We start from the raw sequence: 22,318 nt of genomic DNA on the forward strand, positions 1-22,318 counted from the left end.
CTGAACCGCTATAGATCTGGCTTCATATCTTAATTTGGAAAAAAATCATCTGATAACTGATTCAACGGAGACCATTTTAGATTGAGTCACTGATTAAAAAGCTCTCATTTATATTATTGTATTATCTGTAATAACTACAAACCGATGCATTGGTCTTGTTAAATACGTTTGTGTTTTTTGCAATCGCAAATTTTGACATTGATTTATTTTTTCATTTCTCCTTATAGATCACCAAGCAGCAGCTGCAGACCACTAAGGACCGCTTTGAGTCTTTTCTCAAAGGAGACACACAGATTGTGGCGGATGAGGCCTTCATCAATGCAGTGCAGAGCTATTTTGAGGTGAAGTATCATTGCAACAGCAGAATGAAATCGATTCTTGTTTTCTGCTCAAGTAATCATCCATGCCATTATTGGTTGCTGCTCAGCCTATGATTTTTTTTTTAAACATCTACCCTTAAACTTTTAGAAATCTCTTTGGTCTCAATCCTGTTGGAGAACTTATCAGACTTATTTTTAAGTTTTTTAATTAGACTAGATATTCAGCTGATATTAATCTTGTATAGTATAATAACGTACACTATGTTTAAAAGTTTGAGGTCAGTAATATTCAGGTAGTAAATAATGCTCTTATTTAGCATGCATTACTTTTGACAGTTACAAACATTAATAATGGTACAAAATCTATTTTAAAGCTGTTCTTTTGAACTTTATATTCCCACAAAAACATTGAGCTTATTGAGATTTAACAATATTGTTAATTATTTAAATATTGTTATATAATATTGCTATATCATGGGACAGTTAAATGGGGGGTGAAACACTCAGTTTCAGTCAATCTCATGTCAGTCTTGAGTACCTGTAGAGTACTATTGCATCCTTCATATCTCCGAAAAGTCTTTAGTTTTATATTATTTATAAAATAAAGTTAGGCTGTTCCGAGTCTTTCCAGAAAAACAGAGTGGATGGAGGTGCGCTAAAGAATCACGAGCGCGCACAGTTTTTGCATTGAGAGCGTCAGAAAGCTGTGACAAATTCAGCTGTGGAAAAGAAAACGTTACCCTAAATAAACCATAGCTATCAATCAGATTCAACTATACATGATCCGGAATCTGATCCGGAGGATGAAATTGAACAGAAGCAGCAGCCACAGCAGGACGTCTCTGTTGTACTGTAACTGGATTTAGTGGCTTTTCGACATTTCCCATGAACAACTCTATAGTACACGAGCACAAGTCCAACTAACGACATATTACAATTATGACAATATTAGAGTTATAGCGATCACAAAACACAAACCGTTCTCATGAACAACACGATAGAACACACACTTGATAGTCCAACTAACGACATATTACAGTTATGACAAGATTAGAGTTATAGCGATCACAAAACACAAACCGTTCTCATGAACAACTCGATAGAACACACGCTTGATAGTCCAGGTAATGACATATTACAGTTATGACAAGATTAGAGTTATAGCGATCACAAAACACAAACCGTTCTCATGAACAACTTGATATTACACGGGCATAACAGTCCAACTAACGACATATTACAGTTATGACAAGATTAGAGTTATAGCGATCACAAAACACAAACAGTTCTTATGAACAACTCGATAACGTTAGTATGCAAGCTCGATAGTCCAGCTAACAACATATTACAATTATTATTACAATTATGACCCAAACGGATGGGTTATATAGATGAAAAGAGGAAACAAACATATATTAGGAATATAGTACTTACCTGTCGGACACATTTTGTGAGCTGACGCTTGAAAAAGTGAGGGGATTTAGATGCTCCATACGGTGTGGAAATGAGCGACTCTTTATCATCGCTGAAGTGAACGACAATACGATCGCAAAAGGACAAACAAGCCAACATGACACACGGGCATATTCAAGCAAAAGCCAGCATATATTAGTTCTTTCTTGGCTAATGTCCGTCCTGTGTGACTCGTATTTTGAATCATGATGTGCTCTGAGCCTCTCGTCTCACCATAGACACGCCCCTTACCTGCTGATTGGCTACAAGTTTGTTATTCCACTCGGCCCGAGTCCTTTTTCTAAAACGGTTTTGAAATAACACTTACCCCACCTTTAATATGTTGTCTGATTAGCTTAAAATGTTCAGGACACTTTCTTTTTGTGCCTACCAGATCCTGCTATCACAAAGACAAGTGTGTTTTCCCAACTACACATACTGTACTTCAGTGATACCGTATCTGACAGGTGGTAATGCTGTTTTATGCTTGCTTCCCAAAAAATAGCTTACAACACCTTTAAACTGAAATATCTTAACATTAAAAGTATTTGACATTAGGTTAAGTATTAAAATATTTAAGCAGCCAAAGATAACCTAAGTGCTTTGCAAATTAATTTTCACCAAATTGTTCTCTATAGAATAGTGCAATCGCTGAATGAATGAAAATGAGTTTGTCTCTGTCCGTGTGAGGTCGTGGAATGTTAACCTCTCCTTCAGGTGATTAGCTCGGGGTAATGATGGCAAGCAACAATATCATGAACTGGCCTCTTGATTATTGCACTGTGTGTCTTGAAATGTTGCATAGCCAGTTGAAGTTACCACACTACGGATTAGTCAAAACATTTAGATGATCACATGCCTTTGTAAGTGAATTATCATGGAGATGAGAGTGCTTAAATAGCCCTTCAGGGCTCTCCTTAGCTAAAACACATCTCACATACAAGTGTTTACACATGCTCCATGAAGAGATTGCTATTCTAATGGATTCAAGTATTGTGGTAAGGTCACTACATTACTACATCCTGTTGCTGCGTTTTGGGCCTCTGTGCATGTAAAGCAATATGGCTGAAAGTGGTTATTAGAACACTTTAGACTGCCTCGCATATGAAATTAATACAAATGCTTTATGTTTAATTGTCATAGTTGTAAATAATTATTTAATTTAGCCAAGATTCACAAGAGTGTTGCACTGTATAAATAAGTGCTAACTAAGAAATGGTTAGAAATATAAACATATACAGTAAAATAAATAAATATATATGCATGTGAAGCACATCTGTAAGGTTTTCTACAGTGCTAGCAAGTGCCAGCTTTAACAGGCAATTAGTTATGAAATGGATCATTTGTGAACTCCTAGTTATGCTCCCCTGAAAATTCTGAAACCTCTGAAATAAGACGTCTGTAGGGTTTCTGTAATGTTTCAACTAGAAAAGTCATTTCAGGGCCTGTTTGTGGAACTGTTCATTTTCAAATCAGTTTTTCATTGCAGGCCGAAGAAACAGAGGCTCACTGTAAACTACAGTCTGGATTGGGACCAGACAGCAATTTAAAGCTCTATTTGTCTTCTTGAATGGAGAACGATAGAAGGGCTTTTAAATGGAACGAAGAAAAGCAGCTGCCAAGCACACCAATTGTTGAGAAAAACATAAATCATGTTTTACTCTCACCTCTATAAAACCACATTTGAATAGGAATAGGAAAAGGAAAAGAGGAGGCAGTTGGAACTCGAGTCATTTCAGTTTCATAAATGTTCTGGTTTGAATTAGGAAATATCTTTTGAATAATTCAGAAAGAGAGAGAGAGAGAGAGAGCGAGAGAGCCCATAGGACTGCAACATTTTTGCCCACACTGATCCCATCATTTCAATGCAGTGAAAATTTACAGTTACCATTGCTTTCCATAGCTTTAATGGCAGTGGTTATATTACTGCCCTATATCACTGTAGATGATGTTGTATCTATCACAGCATAGAATATTAAAGCAAAGCACTGAGGCATAATTTTCTCTAGCAGATTGGAGATTGAAAACACAATGAATGTTTTAAATTCACCCAAGTGAAACTTTTTGAAGGGCAGAATTGTTTTCCTGCTTTTATCACCATCTCACCTTTAAAGGTCCAATGAAATGGCTTTGGCGAGTGCAGATTTATTTCTAACCTTGCATTTACGCTATGTCATAATTACGGTAGCGGAGATTACATATTCAGATCTGTTCACAACGTCCTTGGGCTGGGAATTATGCATTTCTATGGAACCACCATCAATGCCTAAACGGTCAGGTGGTTCAGCAGGAGAAGTAGAAGCTCTCAGACAATTCCCAACAAGCTGTAATAACAAGCTCCACGAGGACGTGAACTTGAAGACTTTTTACAAGTTGAAATCATGTAATTGCTGTAATTACAACATGGCATGAACACACCTTTATGTTAATTATTCCTATAGAATTAAGGAAGTTTGGATGGGACGTATCTAAGGGCCCATCCCTTTTTTCAGTCTTTAGTTATTTACGTACATTAGAGCCATGTACCACAGTTGGTAGTCAGAGTTGCCAATATTTGTTTGCTTTCATACATTTTTCAGAAGAGAATAATAAACCATAAATAATAATAATAATACAAATATATTTGTAATGTAAAAGGGAATTAAGTCAATGTTTATGTGGCAAATAGATTACTAAAACTCCAATTTTGAATATGTCTTGATATATTTGTTGTCTTCCCCTTGTCTTGATGACTTGCAGGTTTTTCTAAAGAGCGACCGTGTTGCTAAAATGGTCCAAACAGGAGGTTTATCCGCTCTGGACTGTCGCGAGGTGTTCAAGCGCCATATCGAGAAACGTGTCCGAAGCCTGCCAGAGATCGATGGTCTGAGCAAGGAGACCGTGCTGAGTTCCTGGATGGCTAAGTTTGACACCATCTACCGCGGAGACGAGGACCCGCGAAAGGCTCAGCAGCGCATGACAGCCAGCGCTGCTTCCGAGCTCATCCTGAGCAAAGACCAACTCTACGAGATGTTCCAGCAGATCCTGGGGATCAAGAAGTTTGAGCACCAGCTGTTGTACCAGGCTTGCCAGGTGGGTGGGAAACGAGCGGAGGAGCTATTTTAGCCTGTAGATAAAATTTGACCATGATATGCTAGGATTTTTTTTACAGTATTTTAGTTATATATAACTTAATTTGGTAGAACATACAGTAAGACAGTCTGAGACTTCTATTTCCTTCTTTTTTTCCTTTGCTTTGCTTTGAAAGGTCATTCACACAGGTTGCGATCTAGCATCCCACTTGTGCTGTTTTTTAACTGTTAGTTTAAAGGACAAATGCATCAGAATGATGTTTTGGCTGTTTTATTTAAAAGTGTTATGCATATCAAGACTCCTGCTTTCCATTCCAAATGTTTGCGCTTGATCTACTTTAAATGCAAATACACGTGTTGTGTTAACATCCCCTTACTGTTCACATTTTAATGTTACAGTAATATCCCTACTGAATCAAGATCTAAGTAAGGCAAAGATCCCTCATGACTACTTCAAACAACATAGTATTTTTAGATCTAAAATAATATGTTCTTCCCAAGTGAAGGACATGCTTGGTTTTATTGTCCTTGAGTTCATAATAAATCAAATTCCCTTGCCTTATAGAAGCTTCAATGCTGGCACAGTTATGATATTTGTCTAGAAGTACAGAAATGACTTTGGAGGTTAAAAAGAGTAATCAAGAGAAATTTGCATGTGTCCTTGTATTCACACATTTCTAGATTGCAGAAAGTAAGATGGCTTCTCATTTGTCTGTACTGAGGTAGAGTTTTCTGGGGGTTTTAAAGTTGTGCTTGATTGTGGTTGATGTAGTTGTGCAAAAGTTTCAGCTTTTCCTGAACACTATCTTCCATTATTAGACAAAACAGGTAGTTCCACCTCAAACTGTCACCATTGTCTTAATTCTTTCAGAAGTTGTGATATGAGAATGTATTTAAAAAATATACACACACATCGCCTTTAGACAGCATCGTTAAAAAGTGCTAAGCCAAAAGTTACAGCCATGTGAAAACACTTATTAAGCACTGGGCTTATAGACTCTTATAGTCTTCTTCATATTTTAGCTCTTTTTTCTTTCTCAGCTATATTGAGAGAGATCTCATCTGAGCCTCCACCATTAAATCTCTCTCTTTCAAATGTGCTTTGAAGATGGCTAACCCACTTTTGCTTTTCTACTTTTCCTGCAAGCTCAGACTTCAGGGTGGGGAATTAGCATGCAGTCTCCCCATGTTCGTCACTCAGAAAGCTGTAAAAGCACAGCTAAAGTGACATAAAATCAGTGTTTGTTTATTTTGTTCTTATTGGATCTTATATTGCTCAGATGGGATGGTACGGAGCATTTACTTGAGACTAAGTTTATTTCCTAATTAAACATCTCCATTTGTAAAAATGGGCAAATAGGCATTTGTTGAAAGCACTTATGGGATTTATAACACGTTGAAAAATGCCTTCAGGGAAATGTGATGTAAGAAATCGTTAATATATCAACTGGTCTTCACGATAGATGGACAAAGATGGACAAGAGCGGAGGGAAGTTATAAAAATCTCAGCATAAAATTTCTTCAGTACTGCCAGTGTTCGTGTCAGTGTATTCAAAACATCACAGTGCTGGCAGGGGCAAAATGCTTCATCTGCCAGCAAATAAGCCCATAACCAGCATTTTTATACATTTCTGTTTGACAAGTATACCTGCAAGCACTGTTTCTGTGACAAACAAACAATGTTTTGCTTTTGATTTTTTGCCAGTTTCATAGGCACTTTTTTATATCTTTGAATTCAGATGGTACATACACTTACAGGAATAGCTGAAAGTTCTGTCATCATTTAGTCAGACTCATGTGCTCATCAACCATGTGGTCTTCTGGGAAATGAACCAGAATGTTCATGCTGTTTTTTTCCATATTAATGTCATACAAAGTCATATATGGTCAAGTTACAAAAGCACCATAAAAGTAGGAAATTATATATATATATATATATATATATATATATATATATATATATATATATATATATATATATATATATATATTTCAAATAACTTTTTATTTTCTATTCATCAAAGAATCTTAAGAAAATTATCACGGTTTCCACAAAATATTAAGCAGCATTTTAAATGTTGATAATTATAAAAAAAATTATATTATATTATATAAAAAATTATAATATTATAAAAATTATAGCAAATCAGCATATTAACAGATTATGCCCATTTTTACATGACGTAATTTAAGTCCCAGAAGTGTCTATGAAGTTTTATCTTAAAATACCTCACAGATCATTTATAAATCCATGTTGTAAATACCCATTTCTGACTATAGTCATGAACAGGCTGTTTCTGTGTATGTGCCTTTAAATGCAAATGAGCTGCTGCGTGCCGCCCCCTCTACATCCGCCTCAATCGGATTCTCTGCCAAATATTAACAAGACATCTGCTTGGTTTTGGTTATCATCTATATCGCGATCACTCTCACGGATAGCATAGTTCTTCTTTCGTCATTAAAGTTTATTATTTCCATGTGTTTTAAAGCTATATTTTTATGGAGCCAGAATGGTGACTTTAAAATTTGGCATCACAAATTAAAATTGTCATTGAAAACAAAAGCAGAACTGAAAAAGGAAACATTGGCATTGAAACATTTGCATTGAAAACAGTTGTATTGGCATTGAAACAAGTATTGGCACTGAAAAAATAAAATTATTAAAATATTACAATCGTATTCTTTTATTGAATTGGGATTTATTTGTATTTTTCAATGACAATCTTCAGATTTTTTCTTCATGTCACTCTTTTTCAGTGACAGTTTTTTTTTCATTTTCAGTTTCAACTTTCTGTCACTGTTTTGGCGTGGAGAGGGGCGGGGTCTGAGGGGAGGGGTAAGTAGAGCGTAGTTTGCATATCATTTGCATATAGGTATACTGAAGCCGTCACCAGCTCTGAAGCTGCATGACTAATGTCCAGTTTACCGGGAACTTCCAAGCCGCAAGTTTAAGTCTCTTTTAATATTTTTTATCTGCCATTTATATGTTTTCTCGTGCAACCTGGCCGGCTTGGTTAACTTTTAACGGCCGTTATGCTGTTTTGTTTTTTCCGACGTCGACTGGAACATGTAAATTAGCCTACTAACATTAGCCGTGTTGGCTAACTTAACTGTGGTTAATGCGGCTGTGTAAGTTACACTACTGACATCCCCAACCACACACACACACACCGGAGACAGACGTTACTCCTAGGGCCGCGAGTGTGCTTTTATCTGTATTTAATTTAGTTGTGCTGCTGCACAAGACCTCATAAACGTGCTAACGCAAAACGTTCAGCAGTATCACACCAGCACAGCAGAATCCAGTGCCGTCACATGAGCACCATTAAATACAGATAGAAGCACATTCGCGGCCCTAGGAGTTACTGTGTAACGCTGCGTTTAAGCCGAACTAGCGGCTCTCCTGTGTGTGTGTGTGTGTGTGTGTGTGTGTGTGGTTGGGGATGTCAGTAGTGTTACACAGCCTGCGCCCTGCTGATTATCATGTCAGTGTTAACGTCACAGGCTATGTTACTGTTAGCCACTGTTGTGATGTACTCGACAGACACCTAACGTTAATTATTTTTTGCCAAACCGGACTTTTAGCCTTATTTTGTGCATATGGTGACCGGTGTTTATATTTGACCCTGCATTAACCACAGTTAAGTTAGCCAACACAGCGTTAGTAATTTACATGTTTTAGCATAACGGCCGTTAAAAGTTAAGCAAACCGGCCAGGTTGCACGTGAATAAACATGTAAATGGCAGATAAAAAAAACAGACTTGCGGCTTGGAAGTTCCCGGTAAACTGGACATCTGTCATGCGGCTTCAGAGCTGGTGACGGCTTCAGTATACCTATATGCAATGATATGCAAACTACGCTCTACTTACCCCTCCCCTCAGACCCCGCCCCTCTCCACGCCAAAACAGTGACAGAAAGTTGAAACTGAAAATCAGTGACATTGGAAAAAAACTGACATTGTAAAAAAAAACTGTCACTGAAAAAGAGTGACATGAAGAAAAAATCTGAAGATTGTCATTGAAAAATACAAATAAATCCCAATTCAATAAAAGAATACGATTGTAATATTTTAATAATTTTATTTTTTCAGTGCCAATACTTGTTTCAATGCCAATACAACTGTTTTCAATGCAAATGTTTCAATGCCAATGTTTCCTTTTTCAGTTCTGCTTTTGTTTTCAATGACAATTTTAATTTGTGATGCCAAATTTTAAAGTCACCATTCTGGCTCCATATATTTTCTGAGCACACTTTTTTAAAGCACACGCTCACAGACAACTGGTTGTCAGACGTCAAGTATAGTTTCACATTTGTTGTGGTTTAAACTGTCAAATACACACAAGGGTCTTGTTCACAAACGTGTAGATTAAAGGGATAGTTCACCCAAAAATGAAAATGTGATGTTTATCTGCTTACCCCCAGTGCATCCAACATGTAGGTGTATTTGTTTCTTCAGTAGAACACAAATGAAGATTTTTAACTCCAACCGTTGCTGTGTGCCAGTCATATAATGCATGCGAATAGGTAACAATTCTATGAGAGCAAAACAAACAAACAAAAAAACATGCTTAGAGAACATGCACAAAAACCCTGCTGCTCCTGACGACACTTTGATGGCTTAAGACACGAACCGATCGGTTTCTGTGAGAAACCGATAAAAATAACTGTTATTTTTTTACCTCACATCCCTTATCTTATCTAGTATTCCCATTCGCCATTACTTCCGTCTGGTAAGGTCAAGCTGGCGCGATCATGTATATATATATATTTCTCATTATTGCCTGTTCGGATCGGCCGAATGAGTAATCTACATAATATATATCTAGGATCGCATCAGTTTGACCTTACTGGATGGAAGTAATGGGGGATGGGAACACTAGATAAGACTCCTCAGGATGTGAGGTAAAAAAATAACAAATACTGTTCGGTTTCTCACAGAAACCGATCGGTTCGTGTCTTAAGACATCAAAGTGTCGTCAGGAGCAGCAGGGTTTTTGTGCATGTTCTCTAAGCATGTTTTTTTGTTTGTTTGTTTTGCTCTCATAGAATTGTTACCTATTCACATGCATTATATGACTGGCACAGCAACGGTTGGAGTTAAAAATCTTCATTTGTGTTCTACTGAAGAAACAAATACACCTACATGTTGGATGCACTGGGGGTAAGCAGATAAACATCACATTTTCCTTTTTGGGTGAACTAACCCTTTAAGGGCCGGTGATATTATAATAAGATGCCCTTCCTATGTCAGAAGGGGAGAGAAATCTGAGCGGCTAATTTTTTTTCACGTGCTTGCAGAGAAAGGCTTACCAAAAGGGTTGGTGCTTTTGCTTTTCTGGGTTGGTAGATGCACCGGGGACCCGATTATAGCACTTAAACACGCTCAGATTTTCAGGATATGACCCCTTTAAGAATCTAAAGTCTGCTTAAAATGCAGCTTCTATCACAGTAATAGCCTAAATTACATTTTGAAATGTATTCAAATAGAAAACAGTTTTAAATTGTAATGTTATTTCACAGTATCACAATTTTTACTTTATTTTGATCAATAGAGTACCTGGGACCTTATGATTGAAATTCATTATTAGGCTTAGTGAATGCTAAAAGAAATGGTCATAAATTTTGGCTTATAAGAGATAATTTTACAGAATCCTCCAAGGCATATACTTCCTGGTGTAGATGGAGAACTCCATGACACAGCTAAAATATATTTAAACCCCACATTGAATAGATCACAGGCATACCATTTAGGAGGACTCAGAGGCTAGGGTGTCATATCATCCTGGCTAGTTATTTTATGATCAAAAAGCCCTCGTAATTGCTTTGGGAGATCATCAATTAGGTGGTTAATGAGTATTGATTTCTACTAGCTTTGAAAAACTAACTTGATAAAAGGTTACTTAAATTTCTTGATGATTTCAGAAATGTTACAACTTGCACTCTCAGCTGATTTCAAAGCAGGCAATAGGTTGTATATCCGAGACACATCAGAAACCTGTTTACAATGAGTTTGTTTACACATTAAACAAGAATCGATTGGGCCACTCCACATCAAACCAAGCATATTTTGCTTTTGTAGAGTTACGAAAAGCCTCTCTCTTGCTCTTTCCCTTTATCCTCAGGAAGGACTCTGTTGTGTGGGTCGCAAGGCCATGTGTGGGAGGCGTTCTCTCTCGGCTGCCAAAAGATGCTTCATACACCACCTGCAGTGTATTTAATGAAAGCACAATCACACATAATTGGCAAAAATTGTCTGGCGCTCTGTGCATACAGCTGGAGCAACTGCGCTGTTGACTGCCCTGAACATACACATACCCATCATTCGCAAATAAAAACCAGCGATCCATTGCATTCATTTCACCACCAGCCTCTCCTCTGGCTCGGTTTTCAGAGCTGAAATCATACGTTCAGCCACCAAAAATGATTTGGACACTTAAAATGTCTACAATTACATTAAACAACAGAACATCTGAAAGCAAATGATGCAAGACTCGATGCTAGTTTTTTAATTTGACAATTTTTGGTAACACTTTATTTTAGTGTTCTTACACAATAAATCTAGTTACTTTAGTAATATAACTATAAATAATGCAGTGTAACCTAATTTTAGTGTGGCTTTTTTTTGGCTTACTGTGTGTTAAGATTTACTGCGTACTTCAACAGCAAACACTGCAAGCCATTTGAATACTGAACCATCTCCGAGCGTTATTATCAGCCATTTGTGCATTAATAAACAGAAACCTTTTACAGGAAACCTGTCAAATTAGGATGGATGAGTATGAGGGTAGGATTGCTTTCTGATTATTTCGCCACGCAATGGTTAATGAATCGTGGCGGGCAGTTGTGGCGGTAGTGTTTTGTCAAATAATTTTGCAAACAAAGCAGCATGGATGAAGCATTTAATGTTTGCTGGTGCCATAGCGACTGAAAGCAAAGTCAACAAGTCTTACTATAAGGCAACAATACTATTAGTCATACAGACAACATTAAAAGCTGCATTTTATGGGTAGCATGTTTGGATTCAGTTATCATAGAAGATATTTTTGGATTACTTTTAAATAATACTGCTTGGTATTAATAAGTCTTAGAAAAGAGTGAATGTCCTGTGCACTGTAGTTAGTGCTAGCTCATAAACTGGTCCGTTCATGCTTACTCCCTGCAGTCACAAATAGATTTTCTCTGTGATGCACACCTCTGGTGCTCTCAAGAGCCTGCTCATTGAATTACTGAATAGATTCATTCAGCCTTTCCTGTTTCTTCTCTCTCATTGTTGTCTGTTCTTTGTTGTTTAGGGACTTTTATTACTTTGAATGTTGGCTTCTCTGACAGCTTAGAAAATGTATGTAAGGAGCTGTCTGATGGTATTTACAATCTAGATAGATGTATAGGGCTGCACAATAATGGAAAAAGCTTGTTGGATTGTGATATTTTGCTTTTCTGCAATATACACTGCGTCTGGAATATTAAAAATTAGTTTTTCTAGAATTATTGGGGTGAAATATTCACATTTTGTGTTTGATTACCAGCAAATAAATATTTTTTTACACAATTTTTTTTTATTTGTATGTGCCTGCACATGTGCAGCTCATGATACAGTGTGTCTCAGAGCAGCTTGATTCACAGTAAATGAACAAAAATGATCTGAGACGATGAAACACTTATTAAAAATATACCTAACATAAGTTTATACAATAACAGTAAGTTGTCATTACCAAGCCTACATACAGTAATTATTGCGTTCATATGGCAGTGATATTGTTCCGTCAGACTTCCTCTCTCTCTAAAAAGCTCCTTTAATTTGTCAGGTCCATTGCTTTGCATTTAAAGCTCCTTTTTAACTCCTCAAAAGCAGTTAGAAAACTTGAGACAACCCATAGCAGTCAAGCTGACCCAACAACAAATGCAGTTTGTGTTAGTGTGTGTTGGAAACAGTAACAGTGCAGAAATAGAGAAAAAGAGAGGTTGGTTCATTGCTGCCGGTGACAGGAGCTGATTATGTGCTCCACTAATCAACAGCTCAGAATGAACCAGCAGGGTTACAGCATGCGCTCACAGCCGCACACACACACACACACACACACACACACACACTGCAAATTATCATTCATATTTCTATGCTATCTTGCACCGAAACGATGCATTTGTTCTATATAATAATGTGCATAATTGGTTGTCTTTTTTCCTCATTGTCCCTTAAAGAATGTGTCTGCCTCTGCCCTTTTTAAAAGAACAGTTCTGGTGTTCTGTCCCTTCATTATTTTACAGTACATGACGAACTGTGGCATATTTGACACTTAACTATTAATATGGAAAGCATCAGTCAGCGTATAGCTCTATGTGTCTCTTTTTTCCTCTCTCCTTTTTTCCCGGTCTTAAGTCATTTTACACAGTGCATGCTAGGCTGTAAGCTTATTTTTGGTTGCATGTAAGTGATAGCTGATGAAATAACACATGCAACTAAATCGCTTCCATTATAGTCATTGGAGTGGTCTACTCTGGAAGCATTTTGCGTTGTGTCATCTTATTGTTTTTGGCACAGTTACTCCAGCCATTTTTTTTGCCATTGGATTGAAATACAATAATTTTAGTAATGTGATGTTTCTCATTTCTGGTCTACTAATTAAAGGGTTACTTCAGCGATTTAGCATATGGCTTTGTATCAGTAGAAACCCGAGTATATTCGAATTATCGTGCTTCCACTTGAGATCCTCGCCCCCACATATACCCCTAAGACAAGAGATTTATGTATTTTATTTCTGGGAAAAATCCTCAGATGATGAAAATATCGTCAATTTGCATCATCAGATTATTTTTTTGGCCAGAGGCTAAGAGGAGGAGGAGCTATTTCCGCATGTTTTCAACTCATGGGGGGTGGGATCTCACTCACAGCGCTCGGTTTGGGCAGCTGCGGGGATTCATGTAAACGGAGCGGTGAGGAGCAAAGTGAGTGTTTCAACTTTTCAAATCAATTCCAAATCAATTCCTGTGAAAGTTAATCTTCCAAAGGCATAAACTGAAAACGCGCCAGACTGAACATGCACTTTTGAATGTATGCTGCGGCCGAACTTACCTCAGCTCTCATCAGGAGAGCTCATTCACTCGCTCACCGGCTCACTCACATTATATTGAACAGACACGTTCAGTTTTTAATTGTAGTAATCCAGCGGTGGCTTTGGGAGTGGCCTCTTAGGGCAGCGAAGCAAGTGCATTCTGGGAGTTGTTGTCTTTCATCCCCGTGAGACAAAAATACATTTTCTGTCAATTCTCAGTCTAGGAGTCACCAAATTAAAAAATAATTTCACATTTCTACTACATTAATGATCTGTAACAGAGAGAGCAGTAGTGACACATGGTAAAAACATTGTTACTCTCTTACTGTCAGATCCAATATAGCACTCGGCACTGTATCTTTTATTTTCAGCCTCCCTGAAAAGCCTGCGTCGAACTGTGTGTTGTTTAAAAATGAATCCGCAGTAAAATGAAGCGAACAAACTAATATTGTCTTACTGATGCAAACTGGAGCTTTCTCAATGTTAGGATCAAAAGGAAAGCAATGCTATGTAAAGACTGTTTCCCGCAACTTGGCACTGCAAAACACTTGTAATACTCTGAGGCATCTCTATCGTTTTGTTGCTTGAGTAAACCGGTTTTCGTCTCCCTTATATTTACTCACTTCCTACTACATGTGTGGATCGGTGGGTGGGGCAAAAGATGCAATGATCTTCTGCAGATGCAATCTTTCATCGTACTGGGATGTCCTACTGAGACAAAATTTCAAAACTAATCATTTTGGCAGCTTGGTTTCTATAAAAGCTGTTTTTGTACTATCTGGGAAATGTTTGTGTTCTAAAACTTACAGGATATTTTTTATAGTACAATGACCTCTTATTGTATCAAGGAAAATCAAGGAAAATTGTATTTCTAGATTCATGACCTCTTTAAATGTTTTATTTATTTTTCCACATGAACCAGAAATCAGTGGGATTTTTGAGCACAAGCACGGCAACCAGTGTCTTTCGGTGCCGCCTCCGTTCTGCCGCCTCTGTCTCATTGAAAATGAAATGTAAACCTTTTGTAATGGTGTACTGTGTAAAATTGCCTTTTTACACAGTACACCAAATCCTTCCTTTTTTCTTTTTTTGGTGTTTTTATTTCCTGTAAACTCATTGCTTGCAACATGTTTTCTAATCTAACCCCACGCGCACACAACCGTTGTGTTTTCATGTTTTATGGGGACATTCCAAGTACATAATGATTTTTATACTGTACAAACTGTGAGATTTCTCCCCTAAACCTACCCATCACAGAAAACTTTCAGCATTTTTCCATTTTCAAAAAACATGATTTATAAGCTGTTTTCCTCATGGAGATAAATGTCCCCACAAGGACAAGGATTTCAGATATTGCCATTCTTGTGGGGACATTTTGTCCCCATCACATAGGGTATAACAGGACCACACACACACACCCTCTGTCATTTCCTATCTGCCAGACTGACCAGTAGATCAATAATATAGTAGCCAAGATGTTCAGTCTTTCGAATATATCAGTGGACAGCCGAAGGTCACGCTGTTGGGTTTAGTCACATGACTAGATCTTGTGCCGTCTGCCCTATTACTTCACACAATGTCACAGATGTTGCTCTCGCACACGAAGCAGAGGAACCTTAAAGGGAAGAGAGAGAATCAAGACAGGTGGAGAGGTGTTTGAGAGAGATGCCATGAAGGAGTGTGGTGACAGCAGAAAACAGTGTGAGAGAGGGAGAGTGAGAGAGAGAAGGAAGAAACGAGCGAGGCTGAGAACACAGTCTGCCATCAGCAAATCTAAATGTGCGAATGCATTATTAATGCGGTGAGTCTCTGAGTTGCACTTGCTCCTTTTCGGCGAGAACCGAGGAATCGGGGTAACAGCTGTCGGGAGCTCCCACTGCTCAGATGCCGTCTAACTCTATCAGATCATAGCCCTGAAGAGAACATTACCGTTCCAACCTTGTGCCTGTTGTGTTGGATGGGTGGGTGCTGTACGTGAAACCAACAGAAATTCAATGTCTTTAGAATGAAAGGGTCCAAACTAATCCAATAACAGGTCCGGGGATTATACCAGGCCTGGATTTTTCTGCTTACTGCTTGCAACAGAGAACAACAATAGCAAAGAGAGCTTTTTAATTAATTACTGAAAGTATTTACCTCATTGAATGTTATTTCTGCTAAACCTCCAAATGCACACACATCGAAGTCCTTTTCTTAAAACAATTCATACATTTTGGCATAACAGATAGTGCTTTATCTTGGTTTATATCATATAGACAATTTCTCTCTCTCTCTCTCTCTCTCTCTCTCTCTCTCTCTCTCTCTCTCTCTCTCTCTCTCTCTCTCTCTCTCTCTCTCTTGTTCAAGTCTTCACGGAATGTAAATGAGACAGATCTTATGGCTGAAAGAAGAACCACTACTTTTTAATCTCAATTTGGATTTGGACATAAATCAGATACTTTCAGAAAAGCCATTTGGAAAGCAAACATAACAAAAATTGGACATCTAATGGAAACAAAAGGATGGATAACAGTGAAAAACTTTGCTTTAAATCTGAGAATAAAATCATTCCGATTGGCACAGAAAGTGTTAAATAAGATTTTAGAGTCTCTGCCACAAGACTATAGCCTAGAAATCTAGACGCACCCTAGCGGCAGCAAATATTTTCTGCCCGCGAGTGTCATCTAGCAACTCTCAATACCCATCTGAGCTGTAAACGCCAAGCTCTTGACGGGCCAATCACATCGTGTATAGAGTCGGTGGGTGGGGCTTAACATAATGACGCCAGAGTTGCGCTTGCGTGCTTCTAGTAAACACAGAAACTGACCGTGACTCTGGAAGACTTGGAGTTAAGCCTTTCTCTTAGAAAAGAACAAAGAACGGCACTGAAGTCATTCTTAAGAAGGGAAGATGTGTTCGGAGTTTTACCGACCGGATACGGCGAATGTTTAATCTATCAACGAGCTCCGTTTAACCTTCGTTGCTCTGGTTGGTGTAGCACTATCCTATCACGTGCAGAGGGAGTTTGAAAGACAACTGTTTATCCCGCCCCTCGGATTGAGCCCTGTCTATGGTGAGTTTCCAGACCAAACATCTTGATGTGGGTCTGGCTTGTCAGGCTAACAAGACTATAGACTGGCATTGGAACGTTTTGATGAAGAGGTGGACAAATGTGTGTTTCCAGACCTGAGTGTTTCTGCTGAGACTGGAATATGGCAAGAAAAGGAAGGTAGCTTGCTATCTTTTAAGATACCTCAGCTGTTGTTGTTTCGGGATGCTGGAAAAAAAGACATTTATAACCTGTGTGTTAAAACATGGCACTTGAATACACTTGAGAGTGTCAAAGAGTCCAAATGGCTGGAGTTGTTCGGGCTTGTGGAGTTGTAGACACTTCCCCTAAAGGTAGCTGGCGGGCCCTGTACAACCACCGCTGGAGAAAAGGTCTGGAGACCTTCAGTGGAGAATTGTACAGCTACAGACAGATACAGAGCACACCTTGATTCACAGGTAGGGAGGGGTTGTCCTTTATGTGGAGAGCAGGAAACGTTTTTCATCTGTTTTTAAAGTGTGAAAGGCTTCAGCCACTTTTTCAGAAATTGGAAGAGTGGTGTAATACTCTGAGGGAAGTGTTTAAACCAGTTTTATTAATCTATAGCCCAAACTATAGTAGAAATTGGAGGGAGGTTCATGTTTTAATAAAAAATGTATTTGGCCAAGCAAAACTGGCCATATGGCTTTCACGGAAAAATATTTTGAGAGGTGATGGGTCAACTGATGTGGCCATTTTAAAGGGTTTACTAAAATCATGGATCAAAAAAGAATTTACTTACTATAGATTGGTTGATGACATGGATATTTTCAAATACAAATGGGAAGTAAATCGATGTATTTGTGACGTTGATGATGATGGCACGTTGCAAATTTATGTTTAAATGTTTGTTTTTTTTGTCAATCTTAAGAAACATTATTGTTAAAGTTTAAAAATATATAATGTTTGCTTTTTAACCTAATTTGTAAATAAAAAGACCTTTAAAAGTCAAAACTCTCTCTCTCTCTCTCTCTCTCTCTCTCTCTCTCTCTCTCTCTCTCTCTCTCTCTCTCTCTCTCTCTCTCTCTCTGTTCTTGGACCACTTTTGTTCAATATTTATCTGTTACCTCTTAGTCTCATTATCCATAGTCATGGTCTCGGCTATCATTGTTATGCCGATGACTTGCAAATTTACATATCAGCCCGCTCTGTCTTCCCCTAGACTCACTGAATATCTGTGCTGACATTAAAATCTGGTTTAATAGAAACGTGTTTTTGGTCTACTATCCCTTTAAAAAAAGCTGCTCTCAGTCACTAAAACACTGAAACTAATTAATGCTTGATAACTTCTCGTCTCGACTACTGTAATTAGCTTATTATTGGGCTGGCCACTAAACAGTCACTAGATTACAGTATGTTTAAAATTCTGCCGCCAGAGTCATCAATCAAGTTATGAAATCTAATCACATTACCCCTTTGCTCTATAATCTGCATTGGCTACTTGTTTCTGCTTCTGTATAAAATTCAGTTGTTAACTTTTCAGTGACTTTGAGCTTGTGAAAGCTACTTTATAAATAAAATGTATTATTATTATTATAAATTATACTATAAATTGAAATGCGGAAATTTAAAAATATATATTTTTTTGGTAAGTTATACAAGATTTAATTCATTTAAGTCATGAATCAAGTCAGTTTAACGGAATTTAAGTTGAAATTACTTAAACATCCAAGCTGAATGTACTTAAATATTTGAGGAAGCAACTTTTTTTAATGGTGCAGATCGCAACATAATTATAAATTATATTTTAATTATTAAATTAACATTAATGGATTTAGCAGACACTTTTATCCGAAGCGACAACTTGAGTAATATAATGTTTAATTAATTGTCTTCAATAATAACAGAAACAGTTTAAATGGCTGTTTATTAGGTTGTTCAGCTTTAAGAAAAGTATACCCATAATGCTTAATGACAGAGCGAGAGTATGCAGAACCGAAGAAGAGAAATGAGATTGATTCAACGGGTGTGTGCAGCAACAATTTGTAATCCTGTTTCTAAACTTCAGTAAACAGTTTGTTTTATTTTAATTCAAGTCATCAGTGGTCATTATTGCTTTATTTAAAGAAAGAAGAAACACAAAAAAGAGCCTAACATAGTACGTTTTGGACATTACTTAGAGTAGCGTAAGTTAGAATAGTGAGGGGATAGAGGGACATTTTTATATATATCATTTTTTATATAGATTTTTTATATAGATTAAGTGCTCATGGAAGAGATGAGTTTTCAGCTGTTTTTTGAATGTCGTCAGTGATTCTGCCTACCGGAAGGGGGTGGGACCATCATGCCACCAGCAAGGAACAGTGATTGAAAGTGTTCTGGAAAGGGATTTCATGCCTCTCTGTGATGGCACCACATGCTGAGCGAAGGCTTCTTGTGGGGGTGTAGACTTGTAAGAGCGAGTCAAAGTATGCGGGTGCTGAGCTTGAGATGAAGAGAGTTTCTGAATAATTTGAAGTGTTTGGATCGAACACGATGGAATAATTATTAATAAATAATCCACAGTGATTTTAGCAATGTTAAGGTTCACTACTTTAACAATACCCAAATCCGTTTTTATGCATGATTGAGATGCACCCCTTGTCTAAAAGACACGTTCCAGAATTTATTTTTGTCGCACTTGAACAAACAATAACAGAATTTTGCCAAAAAGTCCATTTTGTCAAGTATTTTGACAAGAGCAGTCTTAAATGAGTTAAATACCACCTTGAACTTAAAAGGGTTGTGGAGAATGAGATGTGCGACAGTGTGTCCGATCCATGTCATGTTCGTTAAAGCAGGTGTTTCCAAACTCGGTCCTGGAGTGCCACTGTCCTGCAGAGTTTAGATCCAACTTGCCTCAACACACCTGCCTAGAAGTTTCTATTCTTAGTAAGACCTTGATTAGCTGGTTCAGGTGTGTTTAATTGGGGTTGGTGGAGCTAAAGGCCCTGTCCCAGATGGCACCCTACGGTCTTCCTCTGAGTCCACACTTTCACAAGGTAATGCGGCTTTGACTGCCGGGAAGAAGTCCACACATGAAGTGTGCCATTTAGGACAGGGCCAAACATGGCAGGATTGGACACCCCTGCCTTAAAGGAACAGCGACTAATTCGGTCCGTCATTAATGTTCATCACAAAGGTAACAAAGAAAAGTTATTTTATATTTAATTTATCATTTATACAGTTTGATAACTTCAATTTTAACTTCAACTATTCAATTTTCAAATTATGTATGTTTCCTAGCCATTTATTATAATGTGTTTTATGTAAAGATTGTTTTAAGTTCACATTTGAAATTGCTTTTATTATACTGTAATGTTGGATAAATAATTAAAAAATAAATTTCAGAGACATCAGTGGCAGTTTTATTATCAGTGATACTAGACTTCATAAAAAGATCATGCCATTACTACCGATATTTCAAATATACTGTATTTCAGTTGTTTACATTAATTTGGAGAGTAAATGTGAAATTATTTCAATATAAAAATAATTAAAGCCGTCCTTCGGATGAGACGTTAAACCGTGGTTGTGACTCTCTGTGGTCATTAAAAATCCCAGGGTGTCCTTCGGAAAAAGAGTAGGGGTGTAACCCCGGCATCCTGGCCAAATTAGCCAATTGGCCTCTGTCCATCATGGCCTCCTAATCATCCCCATATCCGGATTGGCTTCATCACTCTGTCTCCTCTCCACCAATCAGCTGGTGTGTGGTGAGCGTTCTGGCGCAATATGGCTGCCGTCGCAGCATTCAGGTGGATGCTGCACATTGGTGGTGGTTTGAGGAGATTCCCCCCTTCAATGTAAAGCGCTTTGAGTGCCTTGAAAGCACTATATAAATCAAACATATTATTATTATTATTATTATTATTATTATTATTATTTAAAACGCAGCAATTTATTTCAAAAAAATGTGATTAATTTGTTTGTTTTTTTAAATTGATTGACACCACTTATTCATGTTAAACATATGCCCCTAACATGGCCTTCACACCAGAGCTACAGCTGTTGAATGAAGAACTGATGAGCTAAATACACTAATGACCTCTATAGACACCCAACCTTCATGTTTTATTTGGTTTTGTTTGGCCAAGGCCAAGCTTTATTAAGGCCAAGCTTTTTGATGAAAGAGGTATTTACCTGCGAACAAAAGCATGCAGAGTAAATGAGGAAATTGAGCTGGTTTGTAAACTACCAGGTGATTCCTGACCAGCATTTCAGTCATGTTTGCAGATGTCTCCTGTAAATTATTTATTATGGCTTATTTGTTACGTGCATAAAATGCTCAAGAGCTATAGAGATAGTCATTTGGCATAAACTGAGAGTAGAGGTTTGCTGTTTCCAATGAATTATGGCACACCCTTCCACAGCTACTCTGACCCGAGCAGCCTGGAGAACAATGCGATCATGAAACAGGTTATTGGGTCATTGCAGTGCACCCAGCGTGCCATTAATGTTCATTCTGGATTCTTTTAGCTTAAAAAACCCATGCGAGAGAGACTTTTGAAGACCAAGGGGGTTATGATCAATAATTTAAACAAAAGCTTTTAGTCAAACACAATATAGCTGAAAATTCTGCTCTGTAAAACTGGAAATACAGACCTCCTCTTTTCATTGGCCTCACAATGCCGTCTTTCATGCTGTTCTGGGGTCTGCACTAGCAGAAATGCGCCCACAAGAGGGTTCCTGTATTTGCAGAGCCATGCTTAATTAGAACACAGTCCCTGGAGAGCAGGGCAGAAGATAGACAGGGCTCCGGGGACGAGGACTCAACTCTGCCCCATGTGACAGGATTTCCCACTCCAGACTGACTGTCGCCATGGCAAGGGTTGCCTTGGTGCTGTCGCCCCTGGATTCTGTGTGGACAGGAGCAGGAGAGTGACAAAGACAGGAAGTGATGGCTTTGGATGGGGAGGCTTCAGATGTCATAACACACAAACAGACAGTGACACGCTCGCACGCCCACACACAGTCAACAGAGTTATCGGGGGTGAAGAGATTATTTCCTATTCCATCACATCAGATTTTCCTCTCCATAGGGGTTCTCCATCTTTCTCCGGGGTCCTTGTGGATGTGATATAATTTATGCTTTACAACAGGATTTATGGGCATATATTTATGTATGAGAGGCTGTATATAAAAGCAGTACAAAAATTGGTTACAGATGGAATATATTAGATTTTTTTATTGATGCTATATGTGGGTTACAGAATTCTGTAAGGCAGAAAAATAAAAAGATGTACATTTTGACACATCAGTTGGTAAAAATGAACAAATGAATGTTAATTTATGTATACCTAAAGTCCCTACCGCTTTTGGTCGTTATTCTTTTCACTTTTCTGCTGCCTACGATTGGAATCCTTTGCAGCAGACTTTA

General features: G+C 37.9%; 1 protein-coding gene across 7 annotated transcripts in view; it reads left to right on the top strand.

Annotated features, from left to right (window-relative positions):
- cadpsb (Ca2+-dependent activator protein for secretion b) overlaps positions 1 to 22,318 on the top strand; it is a 109,729-nt gene that overhangs the window by 26,945 nt on the left and 60,466 nt on the right. For all 7 annotated transcript variants that reach the window (XM_067460144.1, XM_067460145.1, XM_067460146.1 and 4 more), the window contains exons 2-3: positions 228 to 341; positions 4,512 to 4,844. In XM_067460144.1, coding sequence (XP_067316245.1) covers positions 228 to 341; positions 4,512 to 4,844 — 447 coding nt within the window. The remainder of the gene's footprint in view (positions 1 to 227; positions 342 to 4,511; positions 4,845 to 22,318) is intronic.

This window comes from Pseudorasbora parva, chromosome 12 (genome assembly GCF_024679245.1).
Source record: "Pseudorasbora parva isolate DD20220531a chromosome 12, ASM2467924v1, whole genome shotgun sequence".
NCBI classification, from domain to species: domain Eukaryota; kingdom Metazoa; phylum Chordata; class Actinopteri; order Cypriniformes; family Gobionidae; genus Pseudorasbora; species Pseudorasbora parva.